We start from the raw sequence: 23,938 nt of genomic DNA, 5'->3' as shown, positions 1-23,938 counted from the left end.
GGCACCAACCCTAACACTACCGCCCTTCTAGGATCCCTCTGAAACCTTAGCTTCACCAAACAGGTTACCAGAACCACCCACACTGCTGGGCACCTTATGGTCCTGATTTTCTCTTCAATCAGCAGCATCACAGTCGACAAGACAGCAACTATGATCTGGACAGACCACACCATTGTCAATTTTAGCATTAACCTCCCACACCACCACAGACAAGCCACCACTGGAACTGCCTGTCACAGCTGGAAAAGCATTTCAGAAGAGGAGTGGGCTTCTGCCCTCTCCACGCACCTGCCCAAGCACACCAGCAACTTGCTGAAAGCCATCAAGAATCTCAACAGCTGGATCACCACATGCACCTGCACCCTGGCTAACCTCAAGCGCATCTCAACGGCACAAACTTGACCACAGGCCAGCTGGTATACAGAGGAACTCAGACTTACGAAACACCACAAAAAGCAAACAGATTGCAAATGGAGAACAAGTCAAGATACAAGTCAAGGTACCACAACTAAAGACACCTTCAATCCAGCCCTGAGACTCTACCACCAGCAGATATGGAACACCATGCGCAGAGCTCATGCAGATTGCGTCGATGCCAGCACTAACAGCTGCAAGGACATCTTTGCAATCATCAAAGATTTCACTGCACTGCCTGTCACCTTGAGCGACATCACCCCCTCATAAGACACAAGATACGTTATGGTATGGAATGCTAAGTGCATTTGTATAACACAAACTGGCATTGTAATGGCATTGTAGTGAAGTCCGTTTCTGGGTCCTATACTGAGGATGTGGGAAGGTCATGAATTGTGTGTTGTGTGTTGTGTGTTAGTGATTGGTTGTTTAAGCTCCGGATGGAGTTTGTACAACGTTTAATTTTGGAGTGGTTTGGGTACATTAGGGTGAAGGGAAATTGTGTTCAATCATGGGAGATAAATTTGGTGTTTTTTGTGTTTGTGTATTTGTGCTGAAGGAAACAAATAGTTCTCAGAATCTGATCACTGGTTGTCCATTACTACAGTAAGAGTTCGCTATTAATGCATCACAATCCATTCAGGTAATTATGTTGTGATGTGAAATGTTGCAATTCCACTGCTAATCAATAGATGTGCTCACAGAAGTTATATGGAAAGGAAATACTGGCGAAAAAGTGCAGCCAATAGCACTGCTTCAATAGTAAAAAAATATGTGCTGAGGCCTTCGTCAGGAGGCCACCGCAGTTTGCACCACAAATTGGCACTGTATTTACTCAACTACTAACCATCACACTGCTACAAGTGTGACAATTCGTACTGTTCGAGACTCCTAAAACTTTAAGAATGGCTTGGGGTGGCAAGAATTAGTTTTTTTTTAAATGTATATTGAATTATCAAACAACTGCTTTTCTGCTCATCTTTAAATTACACAAACAGCGCCACCATGTGGCAGCTGTCATAAGTGCAGGTTCTGGCATTTAAGTGCTGGTGCAAGCACTGGAAACCACGGCTCAAATTAAGCACTGGCCAAAAGACAGCCTCGCAACTGTTCTATTGAAAACAAACCCCGCAGCTCCACTGAGAGCCAATGTATGTTCTCATAGGCACTTCTAAATAGAAATAGGCTGCAATTTGCAGTTGCGTTGAAGCCCAACAGATGCCCTCACATCTTTGTTAGAGAAATAAAGACTTGTGATTCCTGAGACAACCAACAGATATTGCAAAAAATGAAAGGGTTTCGCTATAGGAACAGCTACCACAAACCCTTACAAACATTGCATATAAAGACAAGGCAGCAGTTTTACTGACAGTGAACAGATGCCCCTACAAAGTTACATGGAAACACAATTTGATAAATCCGCAAATAGCTGTCCTTTTAGAGATTGCAAGGGGCTGGCCTGGCCTAACTGCCAGAGCTGCCGACTTTGGAACTGAGCCATAGGTTCGAGTCCTGGCGTCCGCTCAAATCCTGCGAATCCAGGCGAATCAGTTAATCTCCCTGTGCCTAAAAATACATAATCTGACCTCGTGAAATGTAACCTGGTTCTTGTGTATAGCGCTCCTTTGCCCGAGTTCCCGCTAAAAAAACGCTCCCATCCCGTACAGCCGACTTTGGAGCTGGGGAACAATGTTCGAGTCTCGGCGTGTGCTCAACTCTTGTGATTCTGGGCAAATCCCCCACGCGTACTAAAAATTAAACTGTCCTTGTTTAATGTAACGGGTGCTCATGTACCTCGCTCCAATACCTTTCGGTCGAGTTCGCGCTATATAAAACTGCAATAAAAAAAGCAATTTAATCGACGCCCTAAAAGTGGTGTTATTTGTGGTGTCTGTCGCTCCGTGGCACACAAAGTGAGATGTGTACGTTTGTACAATTTTAAGCCGCATGCGAGTTATGGTCCCATGTGTGAAGCCGTGAGCAGTGCCCTTGATGCATACAAGACATACACCTACTTATGTGAAATTTCTGTGCTCTAGTCTGAACTCTTTAATATGCAGCAAGCGAGAGGGTGGTCTGTCACGCAGGTTGGTGACAACTGACAAAGCTCTGATCACAACGTCCACAGCTTGAAACCCTGGGTTTGGAAGTCAGGACTGCAGGCAGCCTCGGTGCTCCCCGGGGCGGCTGGCCGCTGTCCTGGCGTGTGGTTCTGAAGCACCTGCCCACAGGGTGGACTGGTTTTCCAGAAAGCAAAGGGGGCGGTGCAGTGCGCCCTCGCCTGGACATAGTTTGGTACAGCAGGCAGTGTCCCTCACGTCTTTCCCCCAAGCTCGGCAGCATCCCCGGCTCCCGCGCTCTCCCTTTTATGTGCGAGGCACACTGCATCCCGCCCAGAGAAGCGTGCAGCTCCTGCATCGAGCCAAGGAAACGCTGGAACTGAGCGTGCAAACATCGGTGCGGACCGAGGGGCACCCGGAGGGACCCCAGCCAGCAGCGGGGTACCCAGCCCGAGAGTGGAACACAAACAGCCCTGCTGCATCGGAGACAAGGGCCCCGTGCCAGGACCCCACGCAGCCACCCCTGCACCTGCCATAGCCAGGAAGAGCGCAGCATCGCGGCACCCCTCGCCCACCACTGAAACCCCCAGCATTGCACCGGTGCGCGGCATTCACCGGATCTACTGAGCCTGGTCTGGCGGCAGGGGGCAAGTTTAGAGAGGCGCGAATCTGTTGTGTGGAGTGTGAGTGCCTCGTCTACTTTGTGGACCCCGTGGGTGTGTGCAATCCACTTCATGTGGGGAGTTCCGGCGCAGCCTCTTTTTGTGTGCCCGTGATTCGCTTGTGTGAAGGTTCTGGGACTGCGTGGTCACTTCGAAGCGGGTCGTGTGTTTATTCCGACATTGTATCGCTCCTCCGTGGCAGCGTGAACGCTCTGAGGCTGTGTGGACCCCCAGGTTGTATGGCCACCCAGTCTTTAAAATCCACTATCAGATCGCCCGGGTTCCTTGTCATCACCTGGGATTGTGAGACCCCCTCTGTGTGAGAGCTGCACGCCCATCTCTGTGCTTGCTTGCTATGATTTATGTGAAATCTAGTCTCTGTAAGTCTGTTTTTTCTCTGAACAGTGCCAAGCTGTTGGTACATTGGCAGCGCGCCTGGTACCTGCCTCGGGTCGTCTGTGGGATTGTGCTATTAACGTGGACTGTGTAAGTCGTGTCAGCCTATCCTCAGGTGTGTGTCTGCTACCAATGCTGGTCTGTGTGCTTACTCCCTGGGCACTGCAAGTGTGAGCCGATAGTGCACGCGATGTGCCCGCTCCTGTGAGTGGTGTGTGTGTGTGGTCAGCCTCGTGTACCCTGCCGGTGCCTTGACTCTTCCTCTGGACCTGCCAGCCTGCCCTGGGGCAGGCGCGACCACCATTGCCCTGCCGCTGCTTCAGCCCCCAGCCCTGGTGCAGGTGGTGCCCAGCCCTTGCCACTGGCGCTGCCCAGGATGTGCCCAGCCTTCTGATCTCGGACCACCTGCAGCCAACATGATGCCCGAGCAGGCCAACCATGTGGTGTCCACCATCGAGAACATGCCCGCCGAGAGCATCTCGACGCCCTTCACCCTGCGACAGAGGTTCAGGAGAGTCTTCAACAGGTGAGCGAGCCCCTGGCATCATCAAGGGGACAGACATTTCTGAGTGACATGCTTGGTCAGAAAACAGATTGCCCAGTGGATTTGTGCTGATCGCAAAGGCATCATTTTACATGTTGTGTTGCTAGTGACAGATAATCAAATGCAACAGGAGATGTGATGGTTTCTGGTTTAGGCTGGCATTGGGCTTGGCAAGAACTAGATACACAACAAAATATGTTGCATAGGTGAAAAGCAAGGCTGCCCAGTCTAGGTACCACATTCATGGGGCAGTGAAATGACACGAGACGTTACTTGATGGCACACACATGTGAGATATAATGAATATGTCAGTAGATTAAAATAGATTATTAAATAGGGTTAGTCTGGTGTTTTAATTTGTGATTTGCTCCCTCTCACTCACATAGACCAGATGTTGTCTGCTGGAGTAATAACCATATTAATAGGGACCAGTTTTTTTTTTTTTAAATATTGACTGTGATGGGTTTGCAGTGCTGGTCATGGGTAAGGTTTACAGGAGTAAGCCTGCTGGCATAGCTCATGTATGTCTGCTTGCACTACTGGCAGCGGTGAGTGGTCTTTCGGTAGGGGATACCATGGGGTAGCCTTAGAGTATTAATGACATGACTGTGGTGTTTTTTCATTGGCAGTTGCTGCAGGGGTCTTCCTTGTAACACTTCCAGTGGTCCAGTTTGCAGTGGTTGCTCATTGTGGCTGCATATTTACAGTAGATGCCTTGCACTGCTAGGTGTTGTGAAGTAGTCTTGCAGGAACTGAAGCTTTTGGGTAGCAGTTGCTGTGGGCAGGTTTGCAGCGGCAGTTTATCGTGCTTGTTCTGCCAGGGTTATGCTGCCAGTAACCGTGGAATATTTTCCCAGTAGCAAGCGTTGTAAATGGAACACTCTACCTAATAGTTGTGGCTTAGTAGTTCGGCTGTAGTTGCTGTGTGGTGTTCTTTCAATGGTAGTTGTTGTTGCAAGGTGCTCTTCTTGCAGTAGCTTTCCTAGAGGATTGGATTACTGTAGCATTGGCTGTGAAATCTGATGTATAGCATGACACAATGTAGAGTTGGTGAGGTTACAGTGACGTTTGTGGGGAGTTGTTTAGCTGCACTTCTTTAGGGAAGAATTGCAGTTACAGTAATAGGGCTGTGGGATAATCTGGCAGAGGTATTTGTATAGAGTGTTTTATAGTAGAACTAGCTAAGGCAAGTTCTTGCTGCAGCATCCTATGTGAACAGGATATATGGGCAGAGTGGGTAACCCTAGTTGCTCATGTGGTCTACCTGTAGGAGCTGTCGTGGACCGGATAACAAGAGTTGTCGCTTGAATAAAACCCGCAGTAACAGATCTTATGGCTTCTCATGCGGCAGTGGGTGGTGTTCAGTTGTCTTTAGTTAATATACAGTGGACCTGGAGCAGAAACTGCTTGGGTGATTGTGAAGTACTCTTTTAAATATTATAATTGTGGCTACTGGGGAGTGGATGTTCACTTCTATCTGCCAGGGCTTGTCTTGCAGTAGTAGTGTCAAGAAGTGGTTGTTGCTTGATGTGGCATAAACTGCTGCCGTTACTGCTGAAATCCTTGATCACTTGGGTGATGTTGCATTACTAGTACCTGTGTATTGGCTCTGCAGCAGCAGTTGATGTGGAACGGATTTGCATCAGTTCTTTCAATGGTTAGGTTTGTAGTAGTTGCTGTACTGTGCGATTTTTCATCAGTAAATGTGAGTGAGATATCTGTGGATCTGCTTGTGGTAGATATTGTGGGGTTGACTATGAGTAGTTGTGGGTGGGTTTGTAGCGCACTTGCAGTAGTCGTTGAGGTGCTGTGGGCCAAGTAGCTACTCTGCTTTCTTTTTTTTTTATAATACCTGTTGCTTTAGGGTGGTGTTGAAGTAAATGTTCAAGTTGCTGGGGTTATTTACGCAGATGGTGTAGAATGGACTTGTACTAAATGTTTGATGATCTTGTGCGAATTTCTTTCAGGTGGGATTTAATAGCAATGGCGGTGGATGGTTTTTTAATTAATATTTACCACAGGTTTTCTTGAAGTACTCGTTGCTTCTATGGGATCCTTCCCAGTGCTTAATTTGTAAAATATTAAGTGCCAGGGCTCTCACCAGGAGGCCCCTGCAGCTTGCACCACCCATCACCCTTGTCATCACTGCCAAAACAACTACTAACCATCTCTCTTGCATGTAAATGCGACTGCTCAGATTATTCCAGGTCCCCAAAGCTAAAGGAATGGCTGGGGAGGCAGGTATGACCAATTTTAATGTATATTGTATTCTAAACAACCGTTGTTCTGCTCATCTCTAAATTAGATGAGCAGTGTCACCATGTGGTAGACTGTTCTAAGTATGGTATTGACAATTAGGTGCTGAGCACCGGAAACCTATTATTTGCTGGTGCTGAGTACCGGAAAGCACCGGCTCAAATTAGGCACTGATCCTTCTGCAGTAGTTGCTTTGGCATGATCTTGCTGTAGCCGTAGCTTCAGCTGCTGCAGCTGATACCTTGTTTAATCTTTTACTTTTGTATTGCTCTGGGTAGTCTTTCAATTGCAGTAACATCGGGTGGTCCGCTGGTGGTAGCTGTTAATTGTGGCCTTTAAATTATAGTTGCATTGCTATGATTTATCGATAATCTTGTTTCCTCCTTCATTTATCATAGCCAGCTACTGATAATCATGCCGTCTTATGTTTCGCTCACGTACCTTCAATGTTTGGCCTCTATGTCTACCTCAATCCCTAAACCTATAACTACTACTATGCAAATTTTGTGAAGCGCTCTGATACGTTCGGGTCAAGTTTGGGATATATAGCAATCTACAAATAAATAAATAAATACATTTTTCACCTGAAACCTTGAGCTAAAACCTACTTCGGATTACTTGTTTTTATTTGGTATAATTTCTTGGTGATTTATAGCATATGCTCGTTTTAGCAATGTACCACCGACTTCTTTTAGGAAGGCAGCAAAACAATTCAATTCCTTTACAACAGGGTCCTGCCCTCATGTTCTGATATGGTCCCAAGAGGGTGAGTTTTTTGTGGGCGTTATCAAAATGTTTCTAACTGCACATATATTGAAATCGAAAATGGGCCAGAAAACACTCCTTATTTTTAGTAAGAAAAAATAAAGCACTAACAGGTAGATTCATCAAAGACCCTTTTTGCGAGTCTTTAATATCGATTCATAAGGAATCGCTATTACAGACTCGCAAAACGGGATTCATGTAGGAATCGCAAAATAAATTGCGATTCCTACACATTCCTTATTTGCGATTAGCAAATTGCTAATCGAAAATAAGGAATAACTCCCCATTCATTCCTATGGGCCTAAAGGCCCATAGGAATGAATGGGGACTATTCCTTATTTGCGATTAGCAATTAGCTAATCGCAAATAAGATAGAGATTTCAAGGGTGCCAGGGGTGTCCAAAGGACACCCTGTAGCACCCCTGAAATGCAAATTTACACAGGTGTTGTGCACACACATGTCCAAAGGACATGTGTGTGTGTAACATGCAACAGAGAAAAATGCACTAAAGTGCTTTTTTCTATTTTTTCGCAATTTACCACGAAGTCAGACTTTGTGGTAAATAGCGACCAAATATTGCAAATTTGCAATTTCAAATTGGTTAATGAATTGCATTTAAGGAATCTCTAATAGAGATTCCTTAAATCCAATTCCTCGCAAATATGCGAATACGCAAATAGCGATTTTTGCATTTGGGATGATGAATCCCAAATGCAAAAATTGCACTCGCAAAGGGCCAGATTCTCAGAATCGGGCCCTTTGCGAGCGCAATTTAGCTTGATGAATCTACCTGTAAATTCATACCAAAGCTGTGACTCTGAGGAAGAAACGTAATTCACATAAAAAAGGTGATTGAGTCAACAACTCTTGCACCTGGTCCAACCTGTAAGACCATAACAAATGAATGCAATATATTGTTGTAATAATTTATCTATTGCTTAATGGCAGGTGTGTGCTGTAACAGCATGTACATTTAAATTGTTTTAGGCTGCCCTCATTTGTGGATTTTATCGGAAAATGTACAATTTCAAGCATCTGAACGTATCAAATTTGCCTCATATTTCTTTAAAGCAGAGAGAGCGCTGGCGGTGTGGAGTCAGGTGTTGTGGAAATTGATACATTTATGTCTCACAATCTTTTGATTCATTTTTTTCATATCTTCATGTGCATTTTCAACATGGCTTTCTCATGGGCTCTCTCACCCCATTCCTGTAGTTTATAAAGTTGTTGTTGCTTTATGTACATTAATGCTCTGTATAGCAAAGAACAGTTTATCCCCAAACTCGTGAGTGTAGAGTGATATACAGCCCGAAGTGGCACAGGAATATATAAGGGTTAAATTACCCTCTGCTATACATTATAGGGATATTGCAAGTCACCCAGGAGTTCCATAGCCATATAGAGGAAAGAGGCTGAAGGCGGTGTTTCTTTATAAGGTTATTGGACCCTGCTTAGGGGGATAAACCAAAGTATCGTAGCCCTTCTAGCGGGAAACATCCTTTACAATGCAACTTTTACCACGCAGTGCCTTTACGACACAACTATTACAAAGCAAACCATTACAACGCATTGTGCTGGGGGGCGCTCTAGGATAGAGAATAGATTTAATTTACTATCCAACACCTTCCCTACTATCCACAGGGACTGGAGTTGGAATAGTAAATTAAACTATTCACTATCCAGCACCCCTCAACACTATGCGTTGTAAAGGAGTGCGTTGTAAAAGTTGCGATGTAAAGGCATGCGTGGTAAAAGCATGCGTTGTAATGTCATACATCCCTTCTAGCCAATCTGCACTCAGAGACCTCTGCCTCGGGCTGTTTCTCTCAGCACACCACCTGTACTCGTCCTTTTCAGATCAGTTCAGATGTGTGTCAAGGATGTATACTTGCCCCCTTTATATTTATCTTGTATATAAATGGGCATGAGTCTGCCAGTTAACAGCTGCGGCTGGTTGCCCCATGGTAGGAGACAGATTCCTCCCTGCGTTATTACATTCTGATGGTGCGGTCCTTATGGTTCGGACAACTCAGGGGCTGGGCCTGCTCCTGGATAGATATGTGTCTTTCATGGGGAACCTTCATCTGGTGGTTAATTTTTCGAAGTCGTATGTGATCGTTGTGGGCCCCAAGTCAACTAAGAGCAAGACCTTTAAGGTAGCTAGTTTTACCTTGGTCAAAGTTAAGGCGTTCCCTTACCTGGGGGTCCTCTTTGATGCTAACATTTGTTGGAAACCTCTGGTGGATGCAAAAAGAGCTGTATTTCTCAAATCCATGGGGAGGGGAGGGGGTTTAATTTTGCTCAGAGGATTGGTTCTAGGGTGCTGAGGGACCTGTTAAAAATGTATCAGGCTCAGTGCATCTCACAGCTACGATACGGTAGTGAGGTATGGGAGTATGCCAAGCTGCACTGCGTCCAATTGTCCGAAAGTAATTTTCTGAACAGATTGGTTCAGGTTCCACACTCTACTACAGCTTTCACTGTACAGGAGGAGTTTGGGCTTGTCCACATGTCTGATTTGATATCCCATAGTCCGCTCCATTGTTGGATTAAGATTTGTAGCAGAGCAGACTGTCACGAAATCGAATGATTTTAACGGATTGTTTGACTCTTGATCAACCACACAAAATATCTTGGATAGGCCATGTTCAAGCAGCCTTAAACCGCATTGGTAGGTCAGATATTTTGATGATCCTTCTCTCTCTCAGAGTGGGAGTTAGGGTGTGTACAAAGACTGTTCTTGGAACATTCACACCTAGAGAGAGAACATCTAGTGCTTCAAAAATCTTCAGTTCGGTGTCACATGCTGCTAAAAACTGTGCAGGGATTGTAGCCGTAGCTCACCAAGGCCACTCACAGCACAATACGTTTCTACTGGCCAGATTCAGGTTCAACCAATTGCACCTTTTTTGGCATCCCCTTCTGGGGGGTTACGGCTTGAGGCAAGGGAACCCTGCGGCTGCGACAATATGTCTCGAAGGATATGTTGCATTTTACTATGTTCTGTTCTTATTATAGCTGGCAGAGGAAGCAATTTTGAATCCCTTTGTTGAAATCCCAGAATTTTAATCACGTTAGGCCAGCCTTGGTGTATTTACAGATGCTTCAGATAGATCATGCTATCTTTACAGTCCTATCCTTTTTACGAGCAGCCTGGGTGTCTAGAATATCGAGATTTGATTAATTGCCCCATTACTCACTATTATGTAATTTTATCTGTGTTTTTATTGTCTCTGAATTCTGATAGCAAAGTTTTGGTTTTGCACTTTTTTCCTTTACAGTGATAGCACAGCTCGAATCAAGATTCTATGATGTCCTTAAGGCCTCAAAATTAGGTGCCATATCGAACCAAATTCTTCATTGAGCCATTTAAATCTTTGTTAACATAGAGTGGGCTTGTAATGTATCTGCACTTTATGAAGGATAGCTAATGCAGCTGGGCACAGTTTCTCATTGGTTTTAATGGATTTTACTTGTATTTTTATTATCTTGTATTCATAGAGGATGTGACTGTATCATACTACAATGTAATGGATTATGCATTTAATATGATCTCTATGTGTGATGTTTTATGGCCAAAATTGACTGAGTAAAAACGCACACACACACACACATATTATAAGGTTATGGAGCTCCTAGGTGACATGCAATATCCTTATCATGTACTATAGGAGGGTACTTTTTCCATCCAATACATTGGCACACCATCACCTTTCCCTGAAAGCACTTAGAACCATTTTCATGTTAAAGAACAAGCCTGCTTGCAAAAATGAATACAAATAAAACCTCTAGTTCAAAAATAAATGCATCAAAAACCTGTTGGATATTTGTTGCAAGCAGATATTAGAAACCGTTTAATACAAGTCAGTTTAAAAAAGTAAAAGCTGCAGTAGTTGGGAATGTGTAGAAACATGCAGAAAAATTCTTGCTTTCCTCTGTCTAAGAAGTGGAAAAATAAACGTATCCTCTCTGCTTGTCATTGGAATCTATTGAAATAGAGCAGAAGAAAGAAAAGCGACCTTCTGTTTTCCTTGCTTTAAACAACTACTTCATTTATGCTCTGTGACCTGACATGCCTTTTACCTCTGCTGCTCACTCTGGCAGAAGGCCATAGTGACATCAGAACTGGACTGTAATAACTTAAAAGCGTCAAGTTCTGACATTATGCGTCACTATTTACAAATTATTAAGAAATTCAAGACTTGCATTTATACAGGAATTACAAAATCCCACGTATTATAATACATTTATGGGCCTTACACTGAGTGTAACAGTATATCTAATGTCCCCAGCCCACACTTCCCTGCTAATTTTGCTGACAATAGGCCCGTATTCTCTGTGTGTTGATACAACATTACTCATCCAGAGTCGCTTACACCTTTTCCCATCTGCTTTTAAGAAAGATTGGCTGTATTCTACAGGGCAAGTGGTGCCCAGCACCAACAGGACATCTGATCTCGCCGTATCATTTTCAGTTTGTATTCTCTGCCATGGGTGCTGTGATGGTTTGATTGTAATTAATGTAGCAGGGTGGTGTTTGGAAGCGCCTAGAGGGGTTTGTATTCATCATTGCGGACATTGCATGTTTAATAGTTATGCAGATAGTGACCTTGGGCAGAGTGCATGGACATCTCTTGCAATATGTATTTGCAAGGAGGTGGATAAGAAGAGAGCTGGACTGTGAAGGTGGAGCTACCTGCACAATACGCTGAGTCCAATTCCCTGTTTTCCACAAGTCCTTCTCCTAGCAGAGAAAGATGTATCGGTGTGATATGCTGCCAGCATCATTCCTGGAAAAGACTCATGACTCATAGGGACTTACAAAAACCTCTCTGGAGCTTTCCCGTGGGTGTATCCACAAATAGAACGACACAGTTATTGTGGCTGGATTTATAGTCTACTCATCGCTTGTACACGCACATTACAGGCCTGGGTGAAAAAAATGAGCGAGTCGCTGCTCTCTGTAAGGTTCTTGAGGTACGGCATGCCATGAGCTTGCATTGTGGCGCCCTGAAGAAACCTATTTTACTATGCAATTTTGTTACCTTATGTCTACTATGTTGCCTGTTGTTCTTTTTCTCATTTTTGTATGTTTAACCTCTTATATGTACTTTATTCAGATGCATACTTGTTTAACTTGTTTGCTTCTCTGTACACCGCTCTGATGCCCTGATGGGTCATGTTCCCTCTATATAAAACCTCTCAAATAAAATAAATAGATAAACAATTCTTAATCACGAGGTTACACGTGATGATGCTGTCGTTTTATGGATATGTATGAAAGTAATTGCCCATAAACGGGGGTGCTTGCCATCTGCAATTCCTCCTGGCCTGTGGTAATGGCATTCCATCTATTTTTAGGTTGGGGAGGGTTGGGGCTACCCTTCTGAAACTCGTTTCTACTAGATTTGAGTCATCCTATCCTACACTGACCTCGTTCACAAAGCTAGTTCAAACATCCTTAGTGATGGGACCTCTTCCTGTCTGTCAGGTACCTTGCAGTATTTGCGGAATAGGAAAACAGAGCGTCCTTGAAGGCACAAAGTTTGCAATTGTTATAGAAGAATGCTAAGACACAAAATATCTTTCCAGGTTTTTTTTTACTTCTGCTTGGTCGTGTGACATAGCGGGGTCGTTTCTGAATATATTGAGGGGACTATAGGAATGTGTAAACGTGCCACAGGCTGTTAATGCAAATGTTGCCTAGCTCCTTGGCCTCTATAAATATTATAACTGCATTTCACCGCTTTATTATTAATGTTCATGTTGAATTATTCTATTTAGGTGTAAATACATCCTTTGATTAGGTAGAAGGTGAGACGTAGGCTGTGGTTTATACTGATTTTCCCTAGTACTTTACTTATATATATTTTTTCAGTTTAAAAAGCTTTATTTGAAAAATAACAAGATATATAAAACACCAGCAATACAGAATGAAATATATTAAACTGGAAGAATAACAGAAGAATTGGCTAGTGCACTGAGAAAAATGAAAGCTGTTTTTAATTTTATGGGGAATAAAGAGGGAAAAAGGGGAGGGAGAGAGATGGGGAGGTGAGAAAGAAAAACATCTTATACATTGGTATACTTGAATAGTGCCTATTACAAAGGAAGGTGAACAACTTTTAATTAATTAATATGTAAAATAAGCCAACAAGGATAAAAAAGCGAAGAACAGAGAGAGTAAACATTCAAGGAGGTTTAAAGTTTTCAGGATTTAAACGAGATTTATCTGTTGAAACTAGCTGATCTAAATAAGTAGTAAGAGGTAACCAAAAAAGATGTCTATTAATCATTGGCTTACAGGAGGAGGCGAAAGCAATGTCAAGTCGATGGAATGGCAAAGACTATTCCACCAGTGTTGTACAGAGAGTTTTGTAAGAGTTTTCCAGTTAAGAGAGATCTTTTGGAAAGCTAGGGCAAGCATAAGGTTGAAGAGACCGTGATTATGAGAAGGTAGGTCCAGAAAATCAGAGAGACTTCCAGAGAAAAGAAGAGGAATGGAAACATTAAAGATGCGGGAAATATAGGACCAAACGTTCCCGAAAAGTTAAAAACTGAAGGACAAAGGAAGAGAAGATGCATAAGATTATCATTAAGAGAACCACAGGTCCAACAATTAGAGTCAGTGGAGTGGGAAAATCGAGCTATAGAAGCAGGGGTGAAATAAAGTTTATGGTAAAGGAAAAACATAGATTGGGTAAGAGAGGCATAGCGAGACATTTTTAGAGAATGGGACCAAACTTTGTCCCAGAAGTTGATAGTCCAATCACATCCCAGGTCAGATTCCCAAGAAATTTCCAATTTGGATTTTGCACGTTCTGGATTAGGAGCTGAAAAATATTTATAAATAAGAGAAGCTTTGGGTTGAGAAAGAAGTAGCTGAAGATGAGAATTTTGGACAACAGGAAGAGAGGAAGAGGGAAGAGAGTAGTAAGTATCGAGGATAACTGCCATGAGAGTAGTGAATTTCTGTAAAAAGGACCGGGGACAATGGAATAAGGCTAAAAATTGGGGAAAGGAACATGGCGATAATCCATCAAAGATTGAAGGCAAGCTTGTGTGTGAGATTTCTGCTCATGTGTCACCTCTCCCGCCAGTTCTGTCATGGCACACTCCAGGATCCTCCTCCTTGACCCCTCACCTCCATACAGCAACTACATTAGCTTGTAGGAGGTTCTCCAATAACTGCTCTTGCGATGATGATGGTGTAGCGGCTCAGGTACAGTTTTTGTTTTACCAGTATCAGACAAATCTAATTGAAGCGCTGTCTCCTTTAGAAGACTAGTACAAATGTAAAATTATTTAATTTCTTGTTAGAGTGGACCTTGTTTTCACATTACACATGAGTAAAACAACGAAAGGGATATTTGTTCTGAGTATTCACAAGTTGATAGACCATACTCTTCAATGCATGGAACAGTCATTAGGAGCCAATCTGGCACCATCAAAGACATTGAGATCCTTATTAAGAAATTGTACAGAGATGAAAAATGTGGGGATTTTTGTAACACGATTTTATATTTAAAGAAAATAACATTACTCTATCATGAAAAACACTAATAGACATGGAAATCTGTGCCTGGGAGTATTAGCAGAGAGCTAGTGATACATATGGAAAAACATGAATCTTGTAGTAATATCACAGTTACTGCTTACATCAGTGCAATCACCGGAATCAGGATATTAACTTTAAATGGCATGATAACCTACAAATGAGAACCTTAGTGTCTGTGCAGAGATTTAGAGATTTAAGTGCAGTGGCAAGCGTGTCACTCCTTGAAGGAGAGTCCTTTCGGAATCTTTCGGAAGCTGCTTACAAACACTCTCAACAGTTTCACACCTGATTCTCTTGTAAAGACATTGGGGCCAATACACAAGTGAATTTATGCGTATGTGAGGAAACACCCATGTAGTACTAGTTGACATACTATTAAATGCTTTTGTGAATTGGCCATACAACATCTAAAATGGGAATATTCAGCGGATAGTTATGTACACTTAGTAAAAATAGAAAGGATTGTGCCCTTTGCACTTTTACTAAAAGGGAATTGGGTGTTTTAGGGCCAATTCACAAAAGCATTTATGAGTACATGAAGTAGGACTCCTGTGGTACTCCTTCACATACTCATAAACGCCTTTGTGAGTTAGCCACAAAACATCTAAAATAGGAATATTCAGGGAATATTCATAAATAGTTAGTACAAACATATAGAACTGTGTCCACTTCACAGTTTTACTAATAGGGAGCAGGAAGTTTCAGGTCCAATCTCAAAGGCATTTATGAGTATCTGAAGTAATACTTCTATTATACTACTTTAGGTACTCATAAGTGTGTTTGTGAATCTTCCCCATTTCCTTCTTATAATTAAATGTCCATGATGGAAAGAGCCTTGCTTGAGCCTCCTGCTATCTGTGCGTATGTGGTGGTCAACACCAACACTGAGGGGGTTAGATGGCACCCAGGGAGAGTCTGTGATCTGTAATGACCATAGCTTTCACCTGTAATTAATCAACACCAACACCTGTAAAGGAAATATTGGTGCCTAACTGATTAGAGCCTCTAAATGTATTGTTCCAAACATTGTTTACTCAGAAATGCAAAACATAGTGTCCTTTCCTGAGTCCTAAGATTGTATGCTGGTCAGAACTTAGACGAAGAGTTGTATGCATGCCGAAACTGTATTGGTATCCAAGATGCAGGCTCGGGCCTTCTTCCTTTGGAATCACAGATGCTTGTGAATGATGACGAATCAGCCATCCTCCACCAGATGCAAACACCTCTAATTCTGCCTTTATGTTCTGTTCTCTGTAAAGTGATTTAATACCTACCCAGGTGACAAGGTGCTACAAAATATATTCCAATAAATAAATAAATATGAATGAAGGACATTTGGAGCCTCTCGTGCTGGTACAGTGTTTGGAGGTATTTCATATTTTTAGATACCTATTAAAGTTATCAAACTTAGTTCGTTCACATAGCAAACTATCTTTCAAAGCTCCCGGCTAGAAGGGTTTTCAGATGTTCCCAACACACTAGATTAATAAGAGATCCGTCCAAGTTTGAAAAATCTAAAGGTCATTCTAATGCCTAAATAAGATTACAAAAATGTCTTTTCATCTTGCAAAAATGTTAAACAGTGTTATTCTTTTGATATTTTATTTGCTGCACAAATGCATAGTTCACTGTGGATAATTTGATGCACGGTGCTCTCTATATTAGTTCAGTGTAGTAATTTTGCTTCCAGCAGCTTTGCTCTTTTGGAGGGGCACAGGCTGCACTCTGCATGGCCCTTTTGTGGCTGTCCATCAAGAAACATAAGCTTGGCATCTCTCTGGAAATGGAATGACTCTCCACTGGGCTTAAATATTACCAAAAGTTTCCATTTTATTCTTTAACATTGGTCAGTTTATTTTGCTTCAGGTGAATCAACTGTTGGCAATGCCGAATGCAAATTGCGGTTGACCATATTGAAAATCAGCCCAGCTTCGCCTAATTCCCATGTGAATTTTCTTGAGAATCCCCTTAAACCAAATGATGTTAGGTGTCATACCACATTAGCCCTTGGTCAGCTGTCTGATGATGTTAGCTCATACTTCCATGAATAGGTGCTAATTCTATGCCTGCCTCTTTGCTGTGCGTCACTCTTCTACCACCACCACCACCCGTCACAAAACCCATGCGAAGAATACATAGGTAAAATAATCCAATAAATGTGAGCGCTAAAAGTCTGTGTGGTTGACATTAGGGCCAATGATAGGTACCATGCAAAGGAAGAGGTGCATCTTAGATTCTGGATCGAGTGCATCAAATGCATCTAGCAGAACACTCCAGTTTCTAGTAGCTTACCTTCTTGACTGCTGTGATACTTAACCTTCTGGATGAATTGCTCCTCATACAGTAATCTGGAAGGAGCAGAGAGTGAGGTCTAGAGTGATGCAGGTAGCCTGCTGCATTGACAAATCAAGCTCATGTGAGAGATAATGTGAAACCTGCCCAATATGGCCTCTCCTCCAAAAGTAGTGACAAGAGAAATTTATTTATTTATTTTTATTTATTTAATTTATATGGCGCGTTATAACCACCAGGGTCTCTAAGCGCTGAATACAGAAGCAAAGACACACCACTAGGTTGGGATAGTGGCCAGCTTCTACAGGTCTACAACCAGTGGAGGAGAGCGCTGCAAGACTTACTATAAGGTTCTAAGAAGCACCAACCAAAGACATGAGGAAAAAATTGGTTTCCATTTGCTTTCATAACCTAAAGGTTCACTAGGGCACACTGTCATCTCAGGTGAACCAAGCACTTAGAGGCCAAAAAATAAAAGATGGCTCAAAGGGCCAGAGGTATAAAGCAATGTAACATTTTTAACAGGCCAAATTGCTATTTTAGCCCATTAAGAATGCTATATGGCCTTTTGAGATGTACAAAGGCCTAACAAATTGCAAATTGCGACCAGGAATTTGGAAATCACAAATAGAGATTACCTATTTGTGATTCCTAAAGCACATGTACAAAGCATTTCCTAAATGCGAATTGGGTATTCAGGAAATACGATTACGATCGACTCAAAGGCGATGGTAAACATGATTAATGTGACATGAAGCACAAATATACCCCTAGGGCATATGTGCACTTACATGTGCACAAGAAATTTTGGGGTGCCTTTTGAGGGGTGGGGGGGACTTAAGCCCAGAGGCACCCATGGCTTTGCATTTCTTAAATTGCACATTTTCCTATTAGGAAATCGCAATTTGGGAATTGCACACCATTTCCTATTTAGGCCATAGGCGGTAATGCTGTGACATTTCCTAAACTGCGATTTCCTGATTAGGACTCGCTATTAGGAAACTGGAATTTTTGCACATACCATCTTGCATTTCCTAAAGAGCCATTCCAGCAGAATCGCTATTTAGGAAATACAAAATAAAAATGTTGTGCATCTGGCCCAAAGTCACTGGTTGATATCATCAGGAGCAGAAGATAGGGACGCTTGCACTTCCTTTATTACCATCAATATTTATTTAGTTAGTGGATGATAAGAAGCACCAGGGCACATATTTCCATACTAGAGCAAAGGGGTTCAGCAATAGTTAGCAAAAGAAGTGGGGGTGCCTGACTATATTCCAAGTGAGAAGAGAACAGAAAGCAAGCAGTATGAGGGTACAAAAAGAAATAATGAAACATTTTACACAAATATAAATGTTTGTATTACCATTTCTTTACCCTCATATGGCTAACATTGAAACGTTAAAGCACATCCTAAGCCTGCTATGCAAATAGGCCAGCCCAAACCCCTACCCACAATCGTCAAAGTAGCCATGTTCGTGTGGCTCTCTGAGGTCACAGAGTTTATGTAGAATCTGAAAGTTAGCTGGATAAGTGTGGCACATTTGTGGCTGGGTAAAAATGAACAACACTGAGGTTTTCAAGGGTAGCTGTAAAATGTGTATTCTGTCGTGGAAAATGTTAACAAGTCAAGCTTGCAATGTACAGTAATTGTGGAATTAAGACAGCAGAACTATGGTAAGATCCTAGGAGTATGTTGAATTTCTCACGCTCGTAAGGTGACCCGGACAGTTGCAGCTAGGTCTAGTTACCTCCTAAGAGGCACCAGAGATGGGCATGCACAGTAAAGAAGTTTTTTCCAAGACCAATGTTCTGTGAGATATAATACCTCTACTTCTCAACCATAGGAAACATGACACTATAGACAGACGACATAGATGAAAGCTGAGGTTCAGATAAATAGATAGACAGACAGACAGACAGACAGACAGACAGGCAGGCAGATAGATAGATAGATAGATAGATAGATAGATAGATAGATAGATAGATAGATAGATAGATAGATAGATAGATAGATAGATAGATAGATAGATAGATAGATAGATAGATAGATAGATAGATAGATAGATAGATAGATAGATAGATAGATCGATCGATAGATCGATCGATCCCAGTGGGGGTTGCCACTGGGTGGTTATAGTTAAGTCAGCATTTCCATAGGAAAGGCATTTTTTGGGGTTTCTATTAACTTTGGTGCCAGTTGACAAATCTCCACGAAACTTTCCAAAAAAGTGCTCTTTTTGCCTTGTTTATGCATGGACAATTTCGAGGCTATCTGTCAAGCAAGAGTAGAGAAAAAAGGGGGGTCCCAAAACATAAAATCCCCATGGATTTTCCATAGATTTCTTTATGAAGCACTACAGCAAAAACTGCTGAACAGAATTACACCGAAGTTGGCAGGAAGGTAGATTTTGGTACGCAGATTGTGCTCTTAATGATTTGGTGTACATCCATGTAGTCGTTTTTTAGAAATTGAGGCTTAAACATATTTGTATATCTGGATGGTTGGGTCTACGAGAAGCTTGCAATAGTCTTGTGGGAGCACCAATTTTAAAATAGAGTGTTCTGATTGGCCCAGGAAGCTTTTTTTCCCTTCAACCATCTCACTTCTGCAGGAGCGAGCCGAGCCCTCTGATTGGCTGCCAGCAACATAAAAAAAAGAAATAACGGGACCGGGTAGGGATACCCTGCCCCTTTAGGCCCCATGGGAAGACTCAGACTGACCCCTCTGGGGCCAAAATAAAAGAAATCTACACATTTTGATGCAATCCTGTGAAAGTTTTCCAAGATCACTGTAAAAAAATGGCGACTGTCATTTTCTAATCTATCTATGGAGAGAGGGGCATCATTAGGGCCCCCACTCCCTGGCCCATTTAGGGCCTCAGAGACAAATTCCACGGGCCCGGGTATATTTAAGGGGATGGGGTGCACAGCCCACCTGCCTGAGCCATTTTCAGCCCCAGGAATCCGATTCCTGGGCCCCAAAGTACTTTTTAAGGGAACTGGGCATGTGGCCACACTCCAAGAGCCACTTTAGACCCTGGGGACACCGTTCCCCAGGGTATAAAAGTATTTTTATGGAGAGGGGCGAGTGGCACTCCTCCCTGGCTGTTTTCACCCCAAAGACCCCATTCCCGGGGCGCAAAATATTTTAAGAGGGGGGGGCATGTGGTCCCCTCCCCAAGCCTTAAAAAGGCCCTGGTGACTCCATCCCTCAGGGTCCTAGCTTAACTTTAAAGGACATTGCCTCTCTCCCTGAGCCATTAATGGCCCAATGACCTTATCCTCTAGGGCCTGCTCACTAGCTGTGTCCCAGGGAGCCCTGTGTTTGCTCGCTCTGGTGGGAGCATTTACAAATCTCCTGCCAAATAGAAGCAAACACAAAGTCTGCTTCCTGCGGGCGGGAGCTGCTGGGAGCAGACTTGAGATCTGTTTCCCTGCCCGCACTGATGCAGCCAGGGAAACCAAACAACATATTGCTGCCACCTGGAGGGAGGCAGCAGCATCCTCCAGGCAGGAGCAATGTCTACATCCTCCATGCAGCATGCCCCCCTCCACTTTAATATAAGTGTGTTGGTCCTTGGAGATAGGGTTCCCAGGGCCTGAAGGCCAACCCTACGCTGTGCATGGGGTTGGCTGCCTGTTGGGGAGTTGGAAGCAGGGTCCGGCTCCATGACATGTCCTTCAGCTAACCAGGGATGGGGCGGGTGTAGGGAATGCGGGAGGGGTCTTGCGGGGGGAGGGAGGGTTAGAAATACTATATTTCTTTTTTTAAACATACCTTTAGCCGCTGACCACCTCCAGCGTCGCACTGCGCCGCTTCTGCTCTACATGACTCTCTGTCCAAACCCCGCATTGCAGAGCAGCGCAGGGATTGGCCTGAGTGGGCTAGAAAGATGCTCAGCTTAGGCCAGTGAGTCTGTTGGGTTTCTGCAGCCCGGCTGCACAATGCAGCTGGGCTAGAGAAAACCTAAGTGTGCATGTATGTTTTGGTCGGCCTGAGAAAGGTGGCCGAACACACATGAGCACTTAGGGAGTGCATGTAGCACTCCTCCTCCCCCCCTCCAATGCCTTGGCCCCACCCCTCCCTACAGTGCTGGCTCACAGACGACAAATGCAAAATAAAATGATGCAAAAACATCATTATATTTTACATTGGATGGCTCTGAAACGGACAGTGGGGTGATACTCCTCCGCGAATGCGGAAGAGCCGCCGCTGGGCAAAGTCTGTTTTTTTAATACACTTAAAATCAAAAGAAGAGTAAGACACAAGTATTTATAGCAGAGTATGTGTGATTCTTGCCCAGAGATGTCACTGTAAACTTCCTGATAAGAAAGTCTGCTTTCTGCTATTGTGTTCTGCTTTTCATCTGACCAGTTGACTAGATTTGAGAAGCGGAGGATCAAATAAATCCACTCAGGAACACATCGTGCTTATTATGTCGTATAAAATGCACACATAAAGCAAATCTGATTCCAACGCAAAAATAAATATGTTTAGGAACAGGATTACTGTGGCTTGCAGTTATAGCTCTGCCTCCTCTCTAAGGGTCAAATGTCGACCGTTTTTAGCAGTCACAAATGAATAATCAGAGTCCTGAAAGGGTGCCCAGATTATCCCAATCTTAAAAAAGGGGGAGTGCTCGGACCCAGGAAACTATAGGCCAATTAGCCTTATTGCTTGCATACAAAAGGTAGTGGCAAGGCTCTTACTGCAGCGTATTCAGGGCTGGATAGAGGAAAACGATATTTTGTTGCCTCTACAGGCAGGGTTCCGTAGCCATACCAGTACGATTGACCAAGTTTTTAGATTTGCTTTATTATTTTGGCGTGTAGTGTTACTGGGGGGGGGTATGCTCTTTGCAGCTTTCGTTGATCTTAAATCAGCGTTTGATTTGGTGCCTTGTACTAAGCTGTGGGCAGCCTTACAAGAACAGGGCATCCCATTGAATATCCTGTCACTCCTAATTAGACTGCATGAAGATAATTTTGCCCGAGTCCGCTGGAACCAGCAGGGAAGTGTAACTGATAAATTCCCTATCGCAAGGGGGGTACGCCAAGGGTGTGTACTTGCCCCTACACTTTTCTCACTATACATCAACAGGGTGATCAGCTATTTTGAACAGCAATCAACCGATGCCCCCAAGTTGGATGGCAAGCTGATCCCCCTGTTGATGTTTGCCGACGACACGCTATTAATTTTGAAGACACAGCAGGGCCGCCAAAAGGCCATTGGAGTCTTTGAAGCTTTCTGCAATGACCATGGTCTTGTCATTAATACATCTAAGACAAAGTTCATGGTCCTACACAAAAATAAATATGTCAGAGGGAAGGTGGTTATGGATGGGGTTCAACTGGAGCAGACCCAAGATTTAATTATCTGGGCATAACCTTATCATCCAAATTAGACTGGAAACAGCACACCAACCAGCTGGTCACGTAGCACGCACAATTGACAGGAGCACTCACTAAGGAATTTTATTTATCTCATACCAGGCCAATCACCCTGGTTTTAAAGATTTATGACGCTAAAGTTGGAGCAGCAGTTCTTTATGGGGCGGAACTGTGGGGGCTCAGTAACATAAAAAGGTTGACGGGTATGCAAAATAAATTTTTGCGCAACATCACAGGCTTACCGGCTTCCACTCCATTGATCCCTCTCCACTATGACCTAGGGTCTCATGGCCTCGAGGATATGGCCAGATATAGATCGGTTGCCTACTGGAGGAGATTATGGCTCCCAGTATGCACAGGCCTTCCTCGAGGTGAGAGACTCCGATAAGGCCCATAAAATACTATGGATGAGGGAGGTAAAAGCAATATACAAGGCTATGGGATTATCTCCATTGTGGGATGACCCAGTAGGGAATCCCTTTCCACCTAGAAAAACATTTCGAGACCTGTACTGGAACATGCTTGAGGCAAAGAGATTTGGCCGCTGTATTGAACCATCTTTTACGGCAGATTTCCTAGAACTTAAGCATTCTCCGGCCTTTGAGGCTTATTGGGATTGGATTACCATCCCAGGGGACAGGAAGAAATATCATCAGATTAGGGTGGGGACATTACCACTAAATGCTCTCACTGCAAAATGGCACGGGGGACAAGGTTCGGCCTGTCCCTTTTGTCCCGATCAGCGGGAAGTCATTGGGCACGTTCTCTTTGCCTGTTCAGAATATAAGGTACCTAGGAGATCTTGGTTAAAACCTATTTGTGCCCAGTTAGGTCTCAAAACGGGTTGTGAGGCTGTCAGGATCTTACGAACTGACAACTCCCAAGCCGTAGTTATAGCCATAGCTAAATTTCTCGACTGGATGTGGATAATTTGGGCCCGTAAAATGAGCCTACAGTAATTTCGACCTATGACACCTGAGACTGTAAAATGTACTTATTGACTAATGTACCTAGTGATGAGTTTTAAAATATTTTTTTAATGAATGAAATGAATTATATATCCATGTATTTTTCTTCTTTTTAACATAACTTATTTAATGACTGTAATCTATGGGTTTTATGTTTGGCGGTAGGCCAATAATTGTTAATCGAGAGTTGAAGTGACGAACTGTGGATTTTTACTAGCTGTCAATGAAGGGTAATTTAAAATTTTAAATTATAAAAAAATTTGAAAATGCCCAAGGCTGTAACTGTCTTTTATGATTGAAAAAAAATCGAAATAAAGACTTTTTGAATTTGAATTTGAATAATCAGGCCATTACCAACCACTAAAAAGGGTTGTAGCATGCTCCAAACCTAATTTGTGAGTTAGTAACCTGTTACAGACTTACAAAATTGGTTTTTCTAGTCGCTGTAAGGAAGGGGCGTGCCAAGGGCATTTATTCCTAATAGCGAGTCGCAGGGGGATATAAACAATCACAGTTACCACCAATTTCAAATTGGTGGTAAGCCTGTCGTTAACAGGATGAGGTCCCCAGGGGACCCCTTCCCCTCCGTGATTGGCAGCTAAAAAGAGCAGGCAGTGGTCTCACGGAT

At 43.2% G+C, this 23,938-nt stretch overlaps 1 protein-coding gene across 1 annotated transcript in view; it reads left to right on the top strand.

Annotated features, from left to right (window-relative positions):
- Positions 1–2,797: 2,797 nt before the first annotated feature.
- Positions 2,798–23,938, top strand: part of SLC35F1 (solute carrier family 35 member F1) — a 955,166-nt gene continuing 934,025 nt past the window's right edge. The window contains exon 1 of the mRNA XM_086926736.1: positions 2,798–4,058. Coding sequence (XP_086782862.1) covers positions 3,949–4,058 — 110 coding nt within the window. The 5' untranslated portion in view covers positions 2,798–3,948. The remainder of the gene's footprint in view (positions 4,059–23,938) is intronic.

The sequence above is a fragment of the Lissotriton vulgaris genome, chromosome 6 (genome assembly GCF_964263255.1).
Source record: "Lissotriton vulgaris chromosome 6, aLisVul1.2, whole genome shotgun sequence".
NCBI classification, from domain to species: Eukaryota; Metazoa; Chordata; class Amphibia; order Caudata; family Salamandridae; genus Lissotriton; species Lissotriton vulgaris.
This window is presented reverse-complemented; position numbering and strand designations above follow the sequence as displayed.